Below are 24,767 nucleotides of genomic sequence, written 5' to 3' on the forward strand. Positions count from 1 at the left end.
ACCGAAAGGATCTTCTAAATCATTGCTTTATGCAGATCCTACTCATAAACAACACCTGCATGTAATCCAGGATCCTTCCACACATCCATTCTTACACTGGTGTAATTTCATTAACTTTGATGGACTTAGTCCTGATTTGCACTTATGTAAATGAGAACAGAATCAGACCAATAGAAGATGGGTTTTAAGAGCTATGAAATTACTGGGTTCTGAACAACTGTATGCTTTCTCTTTAAACTAATAGGTAGAATGAGTTGTGGATGACTGAGGGCAGTATATGGTCCTAAATGAGGAAAAATGCTATAAGCAGAATCCAAGTCCCAAGCCTGTTTTTATTCACTTCTGTCACTGCTATCAGTCACCTGTTCCTCATGCACTCTAAGTACATGGATTAATAGGCCTTTGATTCAGTTTCTGGAACCAAAACCAAAATTGCCTGGTTCCAACTCCAGACTAAAATAACCCCTCAATAACAGATGACAAATCTGAGATGGCCTCTCAAACATTCTAATCCCCTTTATCAACTTTAATTCCATTGATCGCTTACCTGTCTTGTATTGCGATCCTAGGGGCTTATCACAAACTCTCCTTCCCATTTCCTTGATGTATCTCGGACAGCAACAGAGACAAGGAGGGGGACGGGATTGGTAGCTGCTAGTCTAAGGCAGACTGCATGGAATGGAGAGAGAAATGTGGTAACCTTTCTCTCTCGTCATTTAAGTTTTACAGCAAACCAATATGTTATTTTCTTTTGTGCCATAAAAAGGAAAGCTTCTTCAAACCTGTCCAGTGATCTCTCTTGGTCAGTTACTCACACACACATTCACAGATGCAACCTCCCCATTTTACATTGGAAAGCAATGGATAATTGTGAGCCAGGAAATGTATCCTTGCTCTTATGATCCTTATTCAAGCCAGGTTCCTGAGGTTTGAGCAAACTCCCCACCCCACAACCCCTCCAGCAACACATTTTGGAATGGGATCATCAATACATGTTCTAAAGGGCCACCTTCCCATCCCAGGTGCAATTTATCCCTGTTTATTAAGACTCTTCCATTTGTTACTGCCATTCTCACTTTGTTCTGGGTTCTCTTATTTCCCCACTCAGAGGAATAAGAATAACAGCAGGGCGTAAGATCCCAAACTAGCAGTAAATCAGCAACCAATGTACGTTCAGACAGTGCATGTGTTTGTCCTCCCTGGAGTGGCTTCTTTCTAGACTTTACAAAAGTCTACTTCTTTACAAAAGAAGATTATATGGGACTTGGGAAGGCTCTTGCTGTTTTCCCCTTCAAACCATTCTGCTCCGAGTTAAACATGTGCAACCTCATTAACGGTGACAGGGTTGTGCAGAAGTAGCTGGTGTCACAGTTGGACTCTCATTATCAGAATTTGCCCAAGATATTGTTAATTTGTTGACTCTTTAAAATGACCATTTAGGCTCCTTTTTTGTAGCTGGTTGCATACTGAGCATTTGTTCCTAATTACATTTTACCTTCTCTCACTTTCCATTCCCACAACTTACACTGTTTATGGCAGAATCTGGGTGTCTCGCTTTGCCTCTTCCCCCTCCAGCTTCTATGGCACTGGACTAAATGTTAGCCCCATTAAAGTCAATACAAGTTTTATCAGTGGTGCTGATAAGACCAGGATCTGGCCCTTTGCATATATATTTTCCCATCAAATTCTGTTTAACTTAAATGATCTATTTTAGGAAGTTCCTTAACATTATTTTAAATGGTTATTCCACATTCCCAGAGGCAGGAGAATAGGAAGAGTAGAAAGCAACTGCTACAGGCAAGGAAGCCAATAAGCACATAATTTTCTGTCTCCTGAACAAGGATCCAAGCTTGAAGTGTTTTCTTTGTTTTAATTAGGGGTTCATTATTACAACCCAACACTGCCAGAGAACTAATCAGAATGTGGCACTCTCCGTTATTAGGGATACCCTCAGTGTGTTTAGGCTGGTAACATGAAAGGCAAGGGAAGGAAGGGTAGATCTGCCAAAAGAGGCAAGCAAGTACTTTCTGTGCCCATGAGAAAAGCTGCAATCCATTTCTTTAAACTCCTGCTGTGAAGAACGTCCTGTCTTTCATGGCATATAATGCCACATTTATATGAGACAAGTGACATTTGGGGAATTGTAAAATGGCATTGTGGGCTTCCAAACTTATCACATTTCAATGGATTCCAGATCAAGTGTAGTCAATTTACAAAATAAAATAAATAAATAAAAAGGCTAACTACTAGCCTTGTAAACCTTGGATCTGAAAGTGAACTGGGTTATTTCTGACCTGGGCACAATTCCCAGTCATAAAGATTCTGCAGGCCAATGTTGCTCTTAGGTGCATCTGTATAATAACTTCATTCCTCTTTAATTAGACCCTTAGTTATACCTGCATGGCCCTATTGCCTTCAGGAATGATTGAGGGCATAATCTGAAGACAGTGGTTTGCCCACGTAGCCCTGTAGTTGGAGCTTCGTTAACAATTCTGTTGGTGATGAGCAGGCCAGAAAAGAATCCAGTTCACTCTCCCAGAGCTGGGTTGGTTTTGCAGGGCTGACAGCAGGAAAGAATCTTATTTTCGCCACATCAGTTGGCAGAGCTGACTGAATACACAAAGGGAACAAATATCCACAGGCTAATGCAATGTTAAAATTACATAGTTAACATTTTTTTAATTCAGGAAATGCGAAAGTTAAGGTTCTTGCTACCTCATTGCACATCCTATATATTTTATAGGATATACAGTATGACATAAAGAATACAGGGAGGCAGTGTTGCCCAGTAGACTAAGCATTAAGAGACCTGTTTTCGTTCCCAGCACTGCTACTTATCTGCTGTGTGACCTTTGGCAAGTCACCTCACTTCTTTGTGCAGTAGTTTCCTCATCCCCAAAGTGGGGATAATGAATCTTACTTCCTTTGTAAAGTACTTTGAGCTCTATGGATAAAAAGCACTTCATAAGAACAAAGTGTTATTACTAAATGTCTTATTTAGCCAGAAAAACAGGAACAGAAAATATTATATGAGCAAGGTGGCCATGTTAGTGTTGCTGTAGAAACTTAAATTTTTACATATCCTGACTATTTTTAATTTAACTGTGCATCCTTATTATTGCATCAGTAAAGTTTTTCCATCGATATATATTACCATTCATGTGTATTGCACTTTAGAGGGTTGGTAGTTATTTCCACTGTGATCTCTCTGTTTCAGAAGAGTGGGTGTGGAGGATCTAGTCTATAACAGAGTATTTTATTAACATTGAACACCCACTGCTTTGTACTTTTCTGGAACTTGGCCCCATATCACACTAGTTTCTTGTGGTGGCTTAATTAAATATCAAGTGTTGAATCTGGAAACTAAAACGACAGATGAGCAGTAAGGAAATGAAAAGAGGATGGTAAAAAAATTATTTTTCTGCTTTTATGAATTTCCTCTTTCCTTGATTTTATAGCTGTCTTCAGTTCCCCAGAGTCCCTCCGTGAGTTAATATGCAGAAGTTTGAGGTTAATATGCTCAAGAATGGCATGCAAGCTACTTAAAGAGACCCATTTGGATAATGGGTACAGCCAATTCAGTGCTGACACATAGAGGGTGTCTACATTGCAATTAGACATTCACAGCTGACTCTGGCTCACAGGGTTCAGGCTAAGGAGCTCTTTAACTGCAGTGTAGACGTTCGGGGTCTGGCTTCAGCCCAAGCTCTGGGACCTTCCCCACCTCACAGGTTCCAAGAGCCTGTGCTCCAGGCTGTGCACAAACATCTACACCACAATTAAACAGCCCCTTAGCCTGAGCCCCGTGAGCCCGAGTCAGCTGGTATCGGGGTGAAAGTAACTTAAAAGTCTGACCAGTACTGGGGCCGAGCCTTGGGCAGAAGGGGGCGAGGCTGGAGGTCAGCCTCCCCCAGCCAGCCCTTCAGCACTGCCTGGCCTGTGTTGCCCGGGGCTCCGGTGGCAATTCAAAGGACCCGGGGCTCCGACTGCCACTGTGCACTTTTAAAGTGCCGGGCCCTGGGGCAGCTTCCCCTTTTGTCTCCCCGCCCTCCCCCCCCCCCCCGACAGCCCTGGAGGGAGCAAAAGGGGCAGCGATGTTAACATGGGCTGTGTACAGGCCTGTACCAGTGGCCACTTCTTACCGGTACACCATACTGGCCCGTACAGGCCTACTTTCACCTCTGGCTGGTATTGTCCACCCATGGGTTTTTAAATGCAGTGTAGACATACCCATAGTTGCAAGCAATACTAATACTGATAAGTATATTTTAAACGCTTGGGCCCACCTGGAAATTTCCAGCTATACCAATAGATTAATGCAACACTGAACATTCTGCTGAATAAAACATCAAATAGTACTTTTGAGGGAGATACTGAGAGAGTTAAATAAGAGCTTCACCTCTGTCTGTGAATGTTGTCGGCTCATTGAACACCAGCAATAGGCAGCTTCCTAATCTGGGATTTCTGATCCGCTACTGATCTGAGGGTGGTTTCAGATTTCACCATTCAAAACACTGAAGCTCCATACAACTTGTGGCCTGAAGATAGGTGAGGAAGGCAGGAGGAGGCATTGCTAGTGGATGGGACTAAAACACATTATTGGAAATTCTGGTCCTTAGACTGAGGTCTTGCACTGCCCTCTGCTGGGGTGTTAAGAGAAGTCTGGTGTCAGTGCAGTTCTTCAAATCCAGATTACATCTGAAGAAATAGTAACTTTTCCAAGTTTATCTTTAAAACAAATTTGCCACTCTTCCATTTTGCTCAGCATGCTGGTCTAAAAGCTTATGTCATGAGAGACATTTCCTTTCCTGTATTAACTGTTAATTGTATATGAAAATGGCATTGTTTAATTAAAACTTTAATTTCCTGAGCCTTCTGCTGGCTGTGGACACCTTGCTACATCACTTGTGACCCATAGACCATACATGAATCCTATGTCAGTGATTGCAAACTCACTTTCTTCCAGTTTTTGTCTTGGGGGTAGGAATGCTAATATCCATATCCAGTGTGTGTCTCATGAATCACAAACAATATCAGCTATGTAGTGAATATTAAAGCTACATAGACTGTGTTGACATCTGGGATGCAGAAGTATGGATTGAATTTCACAGTTATCACCCAGGCTGTTAAGAGGCAGGTTAAGCTAGTGGATAGGGCACTGAGGTACAATTCAAGAGATGTGATCGGTACTATTCTTGGCTCTCCCCATGTCCAGCTGGTAACCTTGGGCAAGTTACTTTACCTCCCTGTGCCTGTTTCCCTCCCACCTTTTGTCTTTCTTATCTGTTTAGATAGAGGGCTCTTTAAGGCAGGGAAAGTCTGTTTTCTGTAGCTGGTCCAGGCTCTTTTATAAGGCAGGTGGAGATTAATTTCTGCCTGTAACAAGCCCCTTAGAATTGCAATGTTGCAGATTAGGACGTTGAATCTCAACAAGTAGTGAAAATGCTAGCATGTACGTGGGAGCATGAAAGTCAGGCTGAGGCCCAGATTTTTGAAGGCATTTAGGCACTGCTCCACTCCGTGATGCATGGCCTAAGTGACTTAGGAACCTATATCTCATTTTCAGAAGTGACAAGCTCTTAAGGGCCACATTTTTAAATGTATATATGTGTCTTATTCTCTTAGAAATCAGTGGGAGTTAGGTGCCTAAATACCTTTAATAATCTGGCTCCTAAGTGCCTAAGTCATTTTTGAAAAAGAGACCAAGGCTATGTCTACACTAGAGACCTTACAGTAACACAGTTGTACTGATGCAGCTGCATCACGGTAAGATTGCTTGTGTAGCTGCTCTATGCTGACAGGAGGGAGCTCCACCATCGACATAATTAAACCACCTCCAATGAGCGGCAGTTGCTATGTCGGTGGGAGAAGCTTTCCCGCTGACATAGCACTTTACACACTACCACTTACGCTGGCGACACTCATGTCGCTTAGTCGGGGTGTGCTTTTTTCATACCCCTGAGTGACATAAGTTTTGCCAACACCACTGTAGCGTTTTAGTGAAGACACTACTACAACTGCAAGAGAGCTTCTCCCATCGGCATAGTTAATTCACCTCCCCGAGAGGTGGTAGCTATGTCGACGGGAGAAGGTTTCCTATTGACACAGCGCTGTCTACACCAGGGGTTAGGTCAGTATAACTACGTCACTCAGCGATGCAGTTATACCAATATAAGTCTGCCTGAGCAGAGCAACACATAGATACCATTAAAAATCTGACCCTGAGGACCTTGAACTACTTGACATCCCAGAGAGTCCATCTCAGATAGAGCAGACCTGCCAACTCTGCAAAAGTAGAAAGAAGCACCCATCAACACATTTTGATCTGACAAAGCCTACGTCTGTTCACCTTCTGGGTATAAGCAAGGCGTTTTTGTCTGCCCCAGCTTTTGCCTGAGGTGGAGATTATAGGCTTTAGGTTTATCTTTGTCCTGGGGTAAATCTACATAATTATAGGGATACTGATCAGTGTATTTTGCATATCGCATTCTAAATTTTCTGCCCAGAGATATTGTGATGTGTACACTGTACTGATCCTACAATGGAAATAAAGAAATGGGTTCCATACCCACGTGCTGCTCAGGAGCTGGCACTGGGTGTTAGAAAGCTCTTCAGGGCAGCAGATGCAAGGTTTAAACATAAGGCTCTCATAGTTCTGCTCTCGTTTATATCACTGATGTAACAAAACAATTTAGCTCACATTGTCCTACCACAGTAATGGGAGTAACATTTTGAGACAGAACATGGCAATGCAGTCCTTCTGGTTCCATCCAGGTGCTAGGAGGTACCCAACAAGAAAAGCTCTGACTAAGAGAAACTGTCTTATAAATAATAAATAATAAAAGCAGGAGTCGGGGTAAGGGGGTTCTGGCCTCTTTGACAAGAACTTCTTGACATCTTGTGCAATGTAATGCCCACCACTGCTTTAGCGATCATCAACACAGACCCTCCTGAAGACTCATCTCATGCTTGTCCCTCTCAACTTTGTTTCTCATTCCATTTCCAGGGGGAGAGGGGCATGCCAGGGCTGCCAGGAAAACATGGAGCTAAGGTACCCTGCAAGGAATGGAGTGAGCTTTGTCCACCTGACCCTGCCCATACCTCTCAACTGTCCCTGACTTTCAGGGATGGCCCCAGTTTGGTTTCTACCATGATTCTTCTCATTTTCTCTATCATTTTCTTTCTGCTTCTAAAATGCAAAGCATAGGGCCTAACTTATCAAAGGGATAACAGAGGAGAAAAGTTTTACTGAAGAAACCACATGCCTATTCCCAATGCTACTTCCCATTTTGAGGTCTAATCCTGCAAGATGCTGAATGTCCTTTATTCCACTGAGATCAGCACCTCCCAGGATCAGACCCATAATACTTTATTCTAGTGAGAATTACCACTCATTAGTATTGGTAAGATATCAGCACTTTATAAATTGTGAACATGTATCTAGTGGCCCAATTTACCTCTGCCAACTCCAGTTTTAGGTATGTGTTATTCCATGAAAATCAGTGGAGTTACACCAGTATAAAAATGGAGACTGCAGTGGTGAATCAGAGCCAGTGTGTGTATGTGTTACAGGATTGAAATTAATATTGGAAAATATCACTAGACTTATTCATTACAATTTTAAAGTAGAAAAATAAGGAATAGGAATAGCATCAGTTCAGTAAAATCTAACTCCCAAACATGATCTGTACATGATCCCTTTCATGACTCGGGCCCATATTTACTAAAAACTACTCACCTCTGATACATTTCTGAATGCTTTTTCCCCTTTTATTACATAGAATCCCTGATTTCCATCTTCTGTCCTTGTGTTTTTTTAGCTTTGTCCCTGATTTCTGTTTCAGAAAGTTGAGAGGTATGATCCTGCCCTTCCCCTGCTTCACACTTCTCCTTGTTTGAATTTTTCCAAGCTCTTTCCAGTTATGAACTCATTCTCATCCTTCTTTTTTGCTTCTCATCTGCTACGTTAAGTTCCCCAAACCTTCCTGTTAGCTACTTTCTAACCCTGCTTCATCTCATTCTCCCCCACCTCGTTTCCTAGATTGTCATTACTCCTCATGTTTGCTTTCATAACTGAACATTTTCACAAGGATCTAACTAGTACTAACACTTAGAATACAAAAATATCTAGTCTGAGCAAGGGAGTGATGCTGAAGTTTTGCTTTTGCAACATTGCCACTGAGGGAAATATAATCATATCCACAGGAGCCCAAGGGTCCAATAAACAACCATCTCAGTTTCCGGGGCGGGACTCGAGCCCATAATTTGTTGGTGGTGTTTTGTTCTGCTGTGCAGAACGACGCAAGAATCTGAGAGCTTGAGAGTCTTTTTGCTGGTGATAGCTGGCTTCAAAGATTTCCTCTGCAAATCTGATACTCGAGTTTATGTCTTCTGTGGTAAAACAGAATGATGATGGTTAACAAGACCAAGAACATTTTCTCTTTCTGTTGTCATTGGACATTTTTTTCAGGGACTCTTTTTTAATAAGAGCCTGGATTCAAACATTTAACAAGGTGTTTGGTCCTCACATTGTCTCCTTCATCCATTTCTCAAAACTGGTCCCCTGGGGTCATGGGTTCAACTTGACTAGAAGTAACACACCTAAATCTGGGAGAAGAGATAAATTGTTTCCTCTGTGCGAGTTGAGCCAGTGATGTCTTTCTGTGGTGGCACAGCCTCCTTGCTATTCTAGATAGCATAGGCACTACTATAGGGAAGGTAATTTTAATGACTCTCCAGGTTTGGGGAACCAGGATGGATGTGTGTGGTAGCTACTGTGTGTCAATGTCTCTTCTGAACTTTGGAAAAGGAAAAACATAGATTATTTAAAGTTCCTACTTGGCTGATTTTTTTTAAGAATATATATTTATATTTACTTCATTTCAAACCAAGTGTTCTCATCTTTCCTCTCTCTCTGCCAGGGGGTTCCTGGAATGGCTGCTTCAGGGATGAAGGTCAGTTTTACATTAAAATGCAGCCTCTTAGGACAGGTCATGGATAAGAAAAAGGACAAGGGCCATTAGAGGAGATGAAACCGCCAGCCTTAGACTCATGGCCATTAGTTCATGGTAGGAAAGCCATGGATTAAAAGAAAATGGAGACATACATTCATTTTCCTGCCAATTTGGAAAAGGGAAAGCTCAAGCCAAAACAGATATAGAAAATGGCTATCCCTTTTATCAGGGAGAGGCTAGGGCCTGTCTATGTTATAGCAAAATGCTAATTCCAGTGGCAGAATGATTGATCCCTTCCCTGGATTGGTCAGCTAAACTACACTTGTTCCAGGCCTGACTGTAAGAAGACTTCAGTTCTCTTAGTCTCTCAGTTCACTTTCTGTGAGACAACAGTCCTCTCTTGGTTTCAGCTCCTCCCAAACCCCATTCTTAACAGTACTTGAACCTCCCTATTTCCATAGCTTCCATTTATTTCCTAATAAACAAAATTATTATTAATTATTATTATTATTATATCCCACCTTTTCAACCAATATCTCTGTTTCTCCACTACCTTGGAACCAGATAGATTTCTGCATTAGTATAGGCTCAGTGCTCAGATTTCACGGTGACAGGCAGCCTTATAAAAAGATAGGTATAGCCAGATCAGCTGGCTTGAAACAGCCCAGGTGAGTTCCAAAAGCCACTGACTGATACCAAGCAACAATGGAATGTTCTATCCATGGGCCTAGAAAATCTTGGAAGCAACAAGCACTGTCCTCGACTGCTGGTGAAGGCTCTCTCTCCCACTCCCCTTGGCTGGTATAACTGCCACCACCAAGATGCCATGATTGTCCAAGGCCCAGCACAACAGGTCACCAATTGTGATTGCTACCTTTGGATGCTACTGTAATACAAATAATTAGTAATAACAATAGCTGCAGAATCCCCTAGAGCCAGCAACAGCTGTACAAGTAGCAGCTCAGGAATAATGTGACTCACCACTAGAAGCTTTCTGAACTTGTGAGAGAGCTGGTGGGACTATTCCACGCTTCTTGGTAGGACCCTTGGGACATGCCCTTTAAACAGGAGGTCTAGGAAACTATTTCTTAGGAAACAACTCAAAATGGTCATTTAGCTCCCTTTTATTAATGGCACTTTCGGCTTATGGGCTGTACCATACGTCTTCAAAATTAGGATAAAAACAACAATATCCATGTACAAGAATAACCAAGAGAAAAGAAAAACCAAGTCTGCAATATGCCTTTAAATTTGACCTTATACCCCTATTTCCACAAATCTAAATTCAAATTGAAATCAAACTAAAGCACAGCTTTGGCTTGATGCCTTCTTAAATGACCCTTCTCTTCTTTTTATCTAGAAGTGGGTTGGCCACCCCCTCTATTCTCTTTCCTTCTCACTGTATATTTTTCCATCTTTTCCTCATGCAGGGCAAGCCAGGGAATCCAAGAGAAAAATATTGTTCTTAAAGGAATAATCACTGCAAATCTGTATTTCCTGTATTTTGTTTACAGGAGCTTATAATTATAAGGAGTTTCCTCGTGTCCTCTGTAAAATGCCATCTCTGCTTCAGAAAAGCAGAGTTGCATTTCTCCCTAAAAGAAGAGAGGCATGTTTGAGAGAGATTTCCATATTGTAATTAGACTATCTTCTGTCCCCTTCCCTCCCTACTCACTCAGTGCTTGTGTCTGAGGAGGGATATTCTTCTGCTATTCTCTTTCTTTTCTTCTTTGGCCCTTAGGCTATGTGGCAACCTGCTATTACTGGAGAGTATATTCTCTCCCTGTTCCCCTTGGCTGCCTCTCTCCACCAGCACTTGTGTCTCCTTCCAGGGACATGCCAGTGCTGCAGAGGGAACTGCTGCGGATGCACTCCTGCACTTTTGGCAGATGCTGTATAAATTGGTCCCATGTTTCATGCCCCCTCCTATCAATATGTGTAAAATAGTAAAAATGGTACAAAAATACCCCTGAATTTCTTTCACTTGGCAGCACATTCAGACAACTGAGCAGCTGGCTCCTCTTGTTTTAGCTTTGATCAGGTTTGTAGTGTTATGTTGTAGAGTGTGGAGACTGCTAGCCATATAACAGATGTATTCTCTGTTTCTTTTCTTACCAACAAGGGAGAACCTGGAGTTGCAGGGATGATGGGCCCCCCAGGTTTGCCAGGGAAAAGGGGACAGAGGGTAGGACAATGTGTGTTTGGATGTGATTTCTTAGCACTGCTGTACTGGCCTGCTCCTCCCCTATAGCCATGGCTAAAGTGGGACTGCTTTGCACTACAATTCCATGCTTGTGGTGGAATGCTCTTACCCCATTGCCGATGTTCTCATCTCATTGATGAAGTGTGCTTTGTATGTTCCTCCTTGCAAGAAACAGAAAGACCATCCCAAAGGGGGAATGAGTACATTCTGGGAAGGGAATGAAGTACTGAGCATTAACATTCTCTTGAGAAAGGTTTTGTACCTTTTAATTACAGCAATAATAAATTATGAGGAATCTGAATACCCGGAATCCGGATGTCTTAATGAATGTGTATGCACCTAAGAATGTTCTCTGTACGCCCCTCTGTTTGGGTCCTCCTCTCACTACAGCACATGAATGCTGATCCAGATTCTTGGACTACAGTGAAAAGCAGATATGCTGAGCACATAACAGGAGCAGAGTGCTGGAGTCAGAGGAGTCTGGGGCACTGGATTATTCAGGAGAGAGTTATTTTGATTATCCTGAAAAGGAGATAAAATCCTTACATCCAATTAGTATTCCTTCTGCCGAAGAGGCATAAAAGCCCCTTGCTATTCAAACAAATGCAACTATTTAACAAGACCGACTGCCTGATTTGTGTGTAATGCATATATCCAGATGGGCCAAGGCCCACCTCCTGTTGTACAGATGCCAAATTAATTGAAGATAAAAATCAGAGCATCTGCACTTCTAAATACCTGCTTTGTGATTGCACTCTGGTAAGTATTGGTGGAAGTACCCCCATTTGCACTCATGACTGAATTGGGAGTACAAATTTTGCAGGTGCAGATCATGCCCATGAAAAGGATATCACCTTATTGAAAAATGTGTCCCTTAAATAGGAAGGCACTGAGAGTATGTTCATTCCTCTTTGAATTGGGGTGTTACCCATGGCTGTTTCTAATGAACGCTCAATTTTTTAAAATGATTGACTTCTGTTGTCTGCTCTTTAGGTTCTCAGTGAACTTTTCACCACACGATATACTGTGTCTGCCTCCATAAGAGCAGCTTCCCTTTACTGGGGTGTTCCACTGTGACTCAGTGGATTAATATGAACAGTGACATGGCTGGAGATCATAAGATTCTGACATCCTAGAGATGGCCAATAATTCAAACTTTTCCTTAGGAAACAAAATCCAGCACATTGGGCCCTTCTCGCTTTTCCAAGGAGAAAATCATTAGCTTGTGGTTGCAAGGTACATGTTCTAACAAGGATGAAAGGCTACAGAGCACTTACACTAAGCTGGAGATCAGAGTGTCTTGTAAAATAGATAACTGTCCTATCTTAGGTGGGATGCAGAGTTGTCTAGAACAAGGATAGTTTTCTTTTAATTAATTCCTGTCGAGCCATACAGTGCATGCCCCTTCTCAGAACACTTTTGCAGGCACCTTGTATGTTAGATGTCAGTCCTTGAACTCTGTTGAAATTCATATATGTGTCTTTCTAAGAGATTAAAATATCTCAGCCATGCATGCAAGGAAAAGTAAATTCCTTATCTATAATTTTTCTTTTGATTTTGTTGTTGTAATAGAGCCATGGGCTATTGTGGGCTAGGGTCCCGTATAAATACTTTAAAAGTCTCTATAGACCAAATTTCTGAGTTAACCCACTTTAAAAGAGATTCCATGTACCTGTATGCTATTGAGAAATACAGTCAAGTAACTGTTCATGTATGAAAAAAGAAAAGGAGTACTTGTGGCACCTTAGAGACTAACAAATTTATTAGAGCATAAGCTTTCGTGAGCTACAGCTCACTTCGCTGTAGCTCACGAAAGCTTATGCTCTAATAAATTTGTTAGTCTCTAAGGTGCCACAAGTACTCCTTTTCTTTTTGCGAATACAGACTAACACGGCTGCTACTCTGAAACCTGTTCATGTGTGAGTTACTCTTTGACAAATTCAAGAGTTTAAATAAATCTAAAACCAAGTATTATCCAATGCTATTGGGGGAAAAGATTGGGAAAATGGGGACTAAACATAGTAAAAACCATAGTAAAAAAATCATAGTCATCATCATCATCTATAAAAATTGCTAACTTTGGAGAACTAACAATTACAGGAAAGAAAATATCTTTTCTCTAGTGGTAAGTGTTACTGTACTAGAGACATTCTCTTAGAAACTAAAATGATTGTAAACTATAGCAACCAAAACCCTGTCAGCTGTCTAAATAGAGCCTGTTGTACAAGCAGCTCATCACGTATGGAAATGCTGGAGATAAGAGTTTGGTTTACAGTTTGCACCCTGTGGACAGACTAGAATAGGATCTTAATCAGAACTTATAAGGCAGTAAGTGAGCCAATTGTGGCACAAAAATTCTAAGAGATATGCCTTGTACCAATGGCTTCAGGCACACAAAAGATACGACTGCAAGCTAAACAAAGTCACTTCACAAAAATAGCCATGGGGTGGCATGTGTCTGTCCTTTACTCATTTCAGTGTGGAATTTATCCAGAATCTGATTATACCTCTCACAACTCAGTTCAGTCAGACTACTCCTCTTGCTGGAGTCTTGACTGCTTAGAGGTCATGACAAGGATGGCCTATCTGGTCCTCTTCTGACCTTGTAATTTTCCCTATTCCTGTTTTCACTCCTCTTCATCAGCACTGAGCACTTTAGAGTTTGGCTGCTAAAGGAGATGATGCACTAATTCTTTAGAACCTGGGGATTGAGAAGAGGATTTGTTATTATCAATGTACTAGGAGATGAACAAACAAAAAATATCTAAAGGTCAAACAAAGGGTATATGAGTATGTCTGAGATTCCCTTACAGTACAGAGAGTTTGATTCCTTTGGAGGAATGCTGTCAGGATACCCTTCAAGATCATCAGCTGTAGTTATATTCAGAAGAGTTAGGTGGCAGCAGCAGGAGCAGGAATGTCTTTCAGAACCGATATGAAAAGAGTTATTTTGGTACATGCCCCTCAGACAATCTGGGGCATTGTTGCACTATCGAGCAGTGCCGCACAATGCTATTCAATCACAAGTTTTTGAAGTTTAACACAAGATATGACCTGATATTTGGCTTGCACAGAGGGCCCAGTTTCATATTCCCTGCACCTTCGAACACTCAGCCTCTTGTCAAGGATCAGGCCCTAAGATGACTTCAGTCATTTACACTTAATTGAGCAGTTCCTCAATGAGCGTAAATGGTCACAGTTCCATTTACTTAAATGAGCTCTGACAATTGACACCAGCCACAGAGTAACTCCAATAGCATCTTGTGTGAAAATGTCTCTCTTGATTCCATGTGACCATTTGTATCTTGCATTCACTTTCAAACATTCATTTGCTGCACGAAAGGGACTAGCAACAACCCATGTGTTCTACAGAAGGAGCATACATGCAGGTGGCAAAGAATTAACAACACCAAGCACTGCGCATCTGCAATGAGTTTGTTGAGTTTTGGCTGTTAGAACAAGGAAGAAAATACATAATCAAAGTGCAGGTTTTAAAGTTCAAAATGACCTTTAACTTGGTAGGGGTACAGTGGCCTTTTAATGCTAAGAGTCTCATAGAAAGGAACAGACAGTAGCACGTACTGGCTTTCTAAAACATAAGGTGAAAAGATGTCAGAGATAAGAGTAAATGATGACACAGTTAAGCAGATACTGAAGGCAGGGAGAAAGCCTTGGCTGCCTCTTAAATGGGTGTCCCAGTGGGAAAAAAAGAATTTTAGGAATGTTTGCTGTATTATATCTGATGAGTCCTATGGATTCAGTAGCACTTTCACTGATCCCACAAGTAATGAAAGCCATTAAAGCCACCCCCTGACCATTTCTGCCTTTCACCATCAGGGAGAGAAGGGAAGAGCTGGTGATCCCGGACTTCCTGGATTCCTAGGACAAAAGGTTTGTAATGTCCTCTGACTTTTGCCACACTTTTCATCCCATTTCCCTTTCCCTAAGAAGCTTGCACTCACATGTACACAACTACCTAAACTGTATGCACATATGCTTGCATATGCACTTACGCACATATATGCACACACACACAAATACACTGAATACTATCACCTGTACTCTACCCTAGAGGTGGGAGAGCGTCAGGCTAAGCAGATAATATGAACATGATTCCATGGCCAGTTCCACTGAGAGAGGGAATTAATTTTATGTCGACAGGACGAACACAGCACCTTTATGGTACCCCCCTCTTCAATCCCTGCAAACTGGCAGTTTCAAGACCAGTCCCAAAAGCAGCTGGATCCCATTGATTTAGATTAATAGCCTTATTTTCATGTTGTTACATAGCTTTTTTAAAAAATACCCAGCTACCTAGTGTGAAAATTTGATTTATTTCAACCCAAACAAAACACTGGGATCCCACCAGAAATAAAACATTTGGGGTCAAACATATTGCTGGTCTAACTGGGTGCAACTCCATTGATGGCACTAGAAACACAGCTGCCTGTGACAGTGGTAAACTTGGTCTACAGAATAGGAGGAATGAGTGGTTTAGGGGACTGATAGGAGAATACAAATCCTTTCATCTTTAGGATACAAGCTCACAAATCCTGTCCTGATCAGTGATGACTAAAATGCTCCTTACCATCCAATGGCTATTTGATGCTGTATATAAAATGAGAGGGTGGTTTCTGTACAGCTCCCAGTGCATGTCACACACACGCCCCCAAATGCAATTACAACTGGCACTAACTCTTCAGCAGAGAGCCAATGGACTGAATGGACTGGCCTTTTGCACTATTAAAATGGCCACTATAAAAAAGGACTGAGACACAGTGGCAGAGCAACGTGGGGAAGCTTGTGCTGGTACTGCCAAGATTGTATCTGTTTTGTGAAAGGATTTCAGTCTCCAAAGCTGTCAGATGAGTTGATGGAGAGGTGCCAGCAGGTCAAAAAGAGTGGAGCTGAAACGACTGATGGATTGGGGCCGGAGGAAGAGTAGGGAATGAATGGATTTTGTGCATGATGGTGGGAGGGTTGGAGGTGTTTTTCAAGCCATGTCACATGTATCACTGACTGAGGTGGAGAATGTTTGAGGGAGCCCCTTGTTTAAATGTTGCCGACATGCTGCTGACTACGCTTGGGGTGTGCCTACACTTGGAGCTGGATCTCCAGTTCCCAGCTCGAGGGAGACATATTCACACAAGCTCTCATAGATCTAGCATGCTAAACGTAGAGTGTAGCCATGGCAGCACAATCAGTGGGAGGGGCTAGCCTCCCTGAGTGTGTGCCCATCAGATAGTAGGTGGGTACTCAGGGAGCTTAGCTCCTCCCACTGCTCGTGATTCCACAGCTACATTCTATATCGACGAGAGCCCGTGTGAGTATGTCTCCTCACATGGGGAGTCAGGCATGAACGGCATTGGCAGAACTGTGTACAGGCACAGAAGTTCAATAACAGGAGGGGCTGCAACTCCAGATGCAGCGACATGGGGAGAACCCTTCTCTAGCCAGTTTTATCAGTCTCCGGTTCTCAGCTCTAAAATTCACCAGTAAACAACTTAGTAAAATGCAGCCAGGTTCTTCAGTAGCACCCAGCAGCCAAACCTTGTTCTGCTTCCCCTGACCCCAAAACCACAGCCTGGCTGGTGAAGTTACAGAATGAGAAATTGATTTAACTGATGGTTGATTATTCCTCGTTGAACCAGGGAGAGAAGGGAGATGCTGGCAATTCCCTCGGGGGAGGTAAAGGGGAACCCGGACCCCGGGGACTACCTGGGCCTCCAGGACCAAAGGTATGTCTCTTTCCTCCAAAAGAGTCTGTGTTTCCTTTTTGCATGAGAATGTACCTAGCTCAAGGTATTTAGGAAGGGGTTGAAGTTTGCATTTGTCTGCACCTGGCTGTAATTATGCACTGTGGAGATTTCATAAGCTAGCCAGCTCCTGCAGAGTTCTTTAGTTTGTCATTTTAAATGCTGAAGGTCAGAAAATTTATGAACTGCATTTCCTGGGAAAAAACCCTACCTGTGTTCAAATGATTTGCCTATAGTGTCTGTAAGCAAACAGTCCCACAGAATCACTGCCAGCAACTGGTGTCATAGATGGCAGCTGGGACAAGGTGAACATAGTGTATCAAGACTCGGAACCTCCTCTCCTGCTGTGTTCCTGCCTAGAGAACTAGCAGCCCTCAAACCACACCTGATAGCAGAGGATGTTTAGGACACTTAGGACTAGTTCCATTCACAGTGCAGTTAAGAGATGACCCATTGGTCCCAATTCATACCACCCATTCACTTTGTAGTCCCGTAGCCCATGGGTAGTGTAGAAATAGGAAGTCACCTCATTGCTCTGAAACTCCTAAAAGAAATCTGGGTATGACAGGGCTACCTGAGCTAGTGGAATGTTTCCTGTCTGAAGTTCTGTCAGGTCTAACAGCTGACCCCAAGCACAGCCATTGTTAGAATTGCTCCTTTCTGCTCATTTATATGAATCTGTTGCTTTTCTCTTTTCTCCTAGGGGAAAGCTGGTGACATTGGCCAGACTGGCATTGCAGGACCGCAGGGGGAAAAGGTACAGAGGAGGAGGGCACAATAAGGGTTTATGGCTTAGCAGAGGATCCCAGGCCAGGGAGCTCAGTTACAGTGTGGCAATAGGAAAATTGTTTCACAATAAAAAAAACTTCCCTTAAACAATACCTGATGGCTACAGCCAGTCATTAAAAGAAACAACAATTTTCTCCAGTACACACAACATTTTCTGCAGGATCTGCACATCCAAAGCAATCAGAGCAGTATTAATCAACAGGCCCACACAAGCCTGCGTCTGAGGTGCAACAGTATTTGCAGGAAGAAGGCAAACAAGCTGCAGTGGGAATGCCCCAGTAGGCAGGGAGACTCAGAGGACTGCCCAACCAGCCCACACCTAGCAACTGCAGTTATGCAGTACAGGAGCTATGGCATCATGCTGGCCATCCATAGCTGAGGACTGGTGAGATGGAGGGCAGGGAGTAAGGAAACAAGCCCAGGATAGGAAATGTGGAGTTAGACAAGGAGAAGGCTCTGGGAAAAGAAAGGGTTGCAGCCATACTGACTGACTCTCCCAGTATGTCAGGGAGGCTCCCATTTGGACCAAAAAACTCCCAACTCCTGATTGAATAATGTCACCATCATAAAACTACATTGCCCAGAATCTTGTGCGTTAGCCACACACACACATATCAGTCTTTCTCTCCCTGAGTCAGCGAGAGAGGCTGAGGCACATGCACAAGCACATGCACAGAGGCTGATGCACAAGATTCTGGGTAATAAGGCTGACGTTTGCTTTGCTTCTGCAAGAAGGGTGGGATTGGCTGGGCTTGGCAGCCAATGGCAGGGTAGGGAGGTAGATTTGGTGTGATGGTGATGCAGAGCTGAAGCAGTGCAAAGTTGTGGTTGGACAATGTATCAAGGAGGGGTTCATGCCCCATTTTCCCCAGGCCTTGGCTGCAGCAGAGAGGGGGTGAATGACAGGTTCAGAGGGGGAACATTCCCACTCATCCTGGGACTCAGCACAGCAGGGAGGTTGTAGATTAGGCAGGGGGGATCATGTCCCATTCTCTCCAAGCCTTTAGGTGCAAGAGGAGGGTTAACATCCCCTCCTGTCCCAGGACTGGGCACAGCAGAGAGAAGGGAGGCCTGCACGGTTCTGTTCTGCTGCAAACACCCTGACAAGAGTGAATGTCTTGTCTCTGTTTCCCTGGGTGTAACTGTGGGCCTGTCTCCCCAAAGGCTGCCTATAGATGAGCTCATTATAGCCTGGCCAGGGTAGGGTCCTGTAATTCTGCTTGCCTCACTGTGTGTGCTCCAGAGTACAAGGCCCTGGGTGGGGGGACAGGGAGATTGAATAGAAGTATGAGTGGGGGAGCAAGAGTTTGGCAGTGGGGGTGTTGGTGGGGCTGAAGCAGGACAGTGAGGCTAAGGGGATGTGGAGGGGGAGTGGAAGGATGCAGTGGGGGTATTTGGTGGGACTGGGGGAATGGAGGGGTAGCATGCTCCCTGAAAGTAGTTTGAAAATGTTGGCCAGTATGCTAGCGAGACAGGGAGGGCTGAAAGTCAGGGCTCCTGGGATCTAGGAGGAAAGGGGAGGAGTCTAGTGGGTCAGAGTAGGGGGGACCTTGATGGAACTAGCAGGTGGGTGGGGTGCTACCTGAAATCAATTTGAACATGTTGATCAGTACCATTGCAGCACAGCGGAAGTGCTTCCTTCAAAAGAGGCGTATCAAGAACTGGGACTAAAGGGTTAGGAAAATAGGAGGAGATGTACAACAACATTTTAAGGCCTATAGGTTCTCCCTTGGCTGCCCTAGTCTTTTGAATAATCTTTTCAAACAAGCAGCTTCTGGGGGAATGTGCTGAATAAAGAATATGCTAGACAGTGTTGTGGAATGGTGATAGTAGGGCATAAGTAGAAAGAGCAGCTGTAATTACAACAATAAGTGTTTTTGGTTGAACGTCCTGAAATAAGAAAGAGAAATGGGGGTTATACATATATAAATGTACTTTCTGGGGAGAGAAAGTTGGAAAGCTTCAGTTGGAAAGCTGTATCTTCATTAATCAGTTGATCCTTGTTTGCTTTATCTCCTAACATAATGATGTAGCACTTGTGACTGTGTTTAATGGTTGCTCCTGAAATGTGAGCTTTACAGTCTCATTTGAAGTTCAAAAAAGATGTCAACTTATCATGTAAAAGGCACTTGTTTGTAGTGTTTACGTTATAGTACTGAAGAATGCTTCTCTTAAAAGAATATTACAAAAGGCCACATACACAATTGGAATTGTCCCTGCAAATCCTGTTAAGGCGGCTGAAGCAAAGAGCATCACTCTGGCTGTAAATCAGGGCTCCAATGGGATGGGATGTCTAAGGATAAAGAATTAAATTTGTAGGCGGATCAAAGACTTTAGTGTTATTCATCACCAACAAAATACCAGAGGCCACTCCATGTTCATCTCCCTGACCTGAAACAATCAGCTTTGTCTAGTACCAAACTTCTCAATACAGAGAATTTTAAACACTGCTTGACCACCTCTCGTAGTGTCTATTTCACATTCTGATTTCAAGTGCCCCCGAACATTAGATTATGACTTCTTGTTTTACCATTTCCCCTGTCATCTCAAGAGGCTGTATCCAAGGTCACTGTATTGTGACCATTCTGAGTACTGGTAAGCATAATCAGTTTCCCGTTTTATTCTTCTTTTTTCATGACTGAACATAGTCACGTATCAGGGCCGCACTCCTCATTACAGAACTATCATCTTAGTCTGTGCAGTACATTCCATCAGCAATGGAAGAGGGAATGTCAAAGTCAATATACGAATACGCAGACTGGGTCCTAGGCTAGGGGCCTGCGCATGGGGCATAAGTGGCAGTAGGAGTGCCCCATCCCCAGGTGTCTGCATGCCTGCCCTAGACCTTGGGCTCAGAGATAAGTGGCAGCTAAGCACCTGCTACTCTCTCCTCAAGCAGGTGGGTAGGGAGAGGTGGAGAGGGAGCAGAGATTTGGCTCTGTCATTCTTGAATGCACTGGCCAGCATGAGGTGTTGGGGCAGTAATTTGCTACTGGTACGAGTCTATAGCAAATTACTATCCCCTACTGGGGCAAGGAGAGAGCAGGGAAAGACAAATCCTTCTGCAGGGTGATTCTGGGATGACACAGCTATGCACTGCCCCTTACACAGGGTCATTGTATTGCAAATCTAGCCCTAACTCATTTCATAGTTGCAGCAAAAAACTCCAGACCTTTAATAATGCAATGTTTGTATTGTTACAGGGAGAACCTGGAGCACCTGGAAAACAGGGGCCTGTCGGTCCAAGGGTAGGTGCTACTCCACTGACTAATAAAGGGGCTTCATTCATGAAAATATAAGGAATTTTAGAAAGAGCAGAAGACTACTTGTCCTGTTTAAATGGCTTCCAGACTGTTTTCCTAGTGTCTTGCCAAAACCTTTAACATGATTAACTGGTTGATAGCTCGTTTGTATTGCCATGGTAGAGCTAAGCATCTTGAGCACACTGGTGAATCTGACCCATAGAACCTAAGAGCAACCAGTTTAGCAACACTCTTTGTACTACATGCTGGAGTCTTCCCGCCATAAGCCTTCCCCATAGCTGTATTTATCAATCGCTCCTTGAACAGTTTTAACTTAGAAGAATTCAGACAACTCCATCCTGCTTGGAAACACCAAGTCCTGACTGGAGATCTGGTTCATTTTATAGGGTCCCAAAGGGGAGCCAGGAAAGGATGAAATTGTGGATTATGATGGTAACATCAACGAAGCTCTACAGGTGAGAAACTAGCCTACACAGCTCAGGAGCCATGTTCAGTGACTCCTGGAGTGAATTGTTAGGTTGTTTTCCATGAGAGATTGGTTCTTTCTCCCTTTGCTTTGTAGTGACAGAGAGATCCCCAGCAGAGCTGCAGGTCACTACACTTTTTAGTAGCCTAGGTGATGGAAGACATGTGGGGCCAAGGGAAGAGAATGTCCCCTTGGAAAGACAGAAAATTTAAGAACGTTGATATCACATTTAATTTTGGATGGACAAAACTAAGCATGTCAGTCCAGCCCAACATATTTCTTCTTCCATACTAATAGCAATGAATAATGCTTATTGTTTATATAGTGCTAGTCCTTTGCAACGACACAGGACACATTCTTAATAAGGTAGACACTGAGTTCATCTGAACTCCCTCATAAGAATAACCCAGAATATACATATTAGATTGTTTAGAAAAAGGCCATAAACCATGCAGGGAAATGTCTTTCACTCTAGACTAGTCATGAACCTACCAGTAGAAGATTACCCACAGTTTCTACTATCCAGCCTTCTTGGCAGCCCCTCAGTGCTCCCAGTACTGAAGGAGTACATTTCTGGAATACTATTACAAAGGGAGCTGGGGCTACTTTTCTGCTTATTTTAATTTAATGCCTGTAATATACTCCCTAGCCATCTTAACCAGTATAGTGTTAAACGAGAAAAAAAAACACACATTCTGTGTTCAGAAATAGTTTAACTTTCAAGTGGGACTTTTATTTTTATTTATTTATTTATTTTAATTTTTAGGAAATACGAACCTTGGCCCTGATGGTGAGTTCTTACTCTTCTCGCTGGGCATTTTGTTTTTTTGAAGAAGTAACTGGATTTTAGTAACAGCTAGAGGAAAGTAGGCAGTGATACAGACTGGCAAACTTTTAATTCTATGCCACAAGAATGTCTGGCCTTTACAGTTACGTGCTGATACTGAAAAGCAGCATTGACAGCTAAAAGAAGGACATTTCTTGTGTTTTACTCCTGAGGCTCTTATATTATTAGTACTGTTTGTTTATCTGCTTTGTAAAAATAATGCTGCTGTTCAGGCACTCAGAGAGCAGAAAGGATCAAAGTAAGGAAAGTCCAGTGCAGGTCAGGATGGGCCTAAGTAGTGCTGTTTTCAAGGCCAGTGAAAGTTTCCTCTCTTAAGCATGTCCTTTCCTAATACCAGAGATGTATGATAGCCCCGCACTGTTTCTCCTGGGAGATAGACATCAATATTAATCTCAGTTGAGGGGGCAATTTAAAATGGGATGAAGAACTTGGACCATTATCAGACACACCTAGCTATGACCTTTAATTTTATATGTAGCAAACAGATACTATGATGATGTGCACATTAGGAACTTGCATATCAGCCAGTGTTTCTAATAGTGGCTTCTTATTTTGGGGGCTTCCATTTTTGAGCGCTCACCTTTATGACAACATGCATGTCTTAAGCTGGGTACCCAAAAATTGAGGCACTTTTGAAAATTACAGGTAAATAAATCATTTCTACCATTGCTAAATTTGTGATACTTTGTCACTTAATTAAATTTAACCTACACTGGGGAACTCAGAAATATAGAATTTTCCTGCTATCTATGTTCTCTGTTTGGGTACCAGATTACAAGCAGAATATATTTATTATCAATAGCAAATAATTATTTTAATTGACTTCATTATCGGAAGCAGATAATCAAAAATGCCATTATCATAGTAATTTTTTTTCGTTCATCAAGTGGAGAAATAAATCTGTGGCTGAATTTGACTTTGAATTGCTACTGTTGGTTATTCAGTAGCCCACTGTTAGTTACTCATTTTCCAAGTTAAGATATTTCAGGATTGCCAGTGCAAAAATGTAACGAAAATACAATTCTGCCTTCCCTCCAATATGAGGAGGTTTTGAAAAAAAATGTCATTTGCGTATTTTTCTTATTTAGGGACCTCCTGGACTTCCAGGAGTAGCTGGGACCCCAGGGCTACCAGGACAGAAGGTACCACTTTCTCTTTGTTATTCATGAAAAGATAACTAGAAATGCATGAGAATCAAAGGCTGGAATACTGATGCTATTATGCTCCTTGTCCACCTGCATCACCCATGACATTCTGCAATCCTTCTCTTCCTTGCACTCTGTACATGCTCGGTTATCATTTCTTTGCCTTCTCCATATCTCACATTCCTCCCACAATGACCAGGCATGGCCTTGGCTCAAGGAAGGAGAATGATTTCTTACTCCCACTGTCCTTCAAACAACTGCATATTAGAGTTAATCTCAGTGCATGGTTACAGTCTAGTCCAGGCCATGAACTGCCAATCAGTATGAACAACTATAGTGGAGTTATGCACCCTTAAAATTCTGACATTGTTTTGAGCCCTGTCTCTTAAGCATTTGCAGCCTTTCTTTTTGTTGTTATTAGTAATGAGTAACTAGCTCTCCCAGAGTCATTGCTGTTGACTGTTTCCATAGCACAAGCCCCATCTTCTAGTTTCCCCATGTAAAAGTAGGCAAAATAACACTTTTAAAAAATGATCTATGATGATTTTGCACTTTAGGGTGAAATTGGTTTGCCGGGTCCTCCTGGACACGATGGAGAGAAGGTAACATGAGAGATGCCATTTGCAGATGAGAGTTATGACTATTCTCTGTTGCTGGATTTGGGAATTTAATGGCTGATAATAATTGGAGCTAGTCAACAATGGGAATATTTTTCCATGAACATTTTTCTAATGATGTCTCTCTCTTTTCCACTGAAATTCAAAATCTCACCACAAGTTTTCATCAACCTATTCAATTCTGAAATTTTCTTGAGCAGCACTGTAGCTGCTCAAGGACAGGATTCGTTTTTTATAAACATTTTTGCAAAAAAATTCATCCATGTTTTTGGGGGGACAAGGGGATGGCAAATTGAATTTGGAAAATTTTGACCAGTTCTAAATAATAAACGTACATGAACCATTCAGTGCATCCTTTTTCACCTTTTTTTGTATACGTGAAAGATATACACTCTAATTCATCTCTCATTTGTACCAGATTTACAGCAATGTAAGAACAATGGTGTTACTCTTGATTTACACTAGTTTACATGAAAGCAGAATCAGACCCATAAAGGCTCAGTCCCGCTAGCTGCTGCATCCTCTGAGCCTGAACCACCAAAGCACTTAACGATATGTTTAACGCCAAGCACATGAGTAGTCCCCTAGGGTCTGATTCAGCAAAGTGCTTAAGCATATGCTTAACTTCTTTAAGCATATGAGTAGCCCCAATGAAACCAATGAGACTGCTCAGGTACTTAAAGTTGAGTACCTGCTTAAGAACTATGCTGAACTGGGGCATTAGGAC

At 42.5% G+C, this 24,767-nt stretch overlaps 1 protein-coding gene across 8 annotated transcripts in view; it reads left to right on the forward strand.

Moving 5' to 3' along the window:
• Positions 1 to 24,767, forward strand: part of COL13A1 (collagen type XIII alpha 1 chain) — a 171,649-nt gene that overhangs the window by 113,967 nt on the left and 32,915 nt on the right. For 4 of the 8 annotated variants that reach the window (XM_043518959.1, XM_043518958.1, XM_043518962.1 and 1 more), the window contains 11 exons: positions 7,007 to 7,051; positions 8,922 to 8,954; positions 11,077 to 11,139; positions 14,995 to 15,048; positions 16,809 to 16,895; positions 17,617 to 17,670; positions 20,906 to 20,950; positions 21,352 to 21,420; positions 22,198 to 22,221; positions 23,367 to 23,420; positions 23,981 to 24,025. In XM_043518959.1, coding sequence (XP_043374894.1) covers positions 7,007 to 7,051; positions 8,922 to 8,954; positions 11,077 to 11,139; positions 14,995 to 15,048; positions 16,809 to 16,895; positions 17,617 to 17,670; positions 20,906 to 20,950; positions 21,352 to 21,420; positions 22,198 to 22,221; positions 23,367 to 23,420; positions 23,981 to 24,025 — 573 coding nt within the window. The remainder of the gene's footprint in view (positions 1 to 7,006; positions 7,052 to 8,921; positions 8,955 to 11,076; positions 11,140 to 14,994; positions 15,049 to 16,808; positions 16,896 to 17,616; positions 17,671 to 20,905; positions 20,951 to 21,351; positions 21,421 to 22,197; positions 22,222 to 23,366; positions 23,421 to 23,980; positions 24,026 to 24,767) is intronic. The other 4 variants (XM_038410030.2, XM_043518961.1, XM_043518960.1 and 1 more) reach the window with 3 other exon arrangements.

Source organism: Dermochelys coriacea, chromosome 7 (genome assembly GCF_009764565.3).
Source record: "Dermochelys coriacea isolate rDerCor1 chromosome 7, rDerCor1.pri.v4, whole genome shotgun sequence".
Classification (NCBI taxonomy): Eukaryota; Metazoa; Chordata; order Testudines; family Dermochelyidae; genus Dermochelys; species Dermochelys coriacea.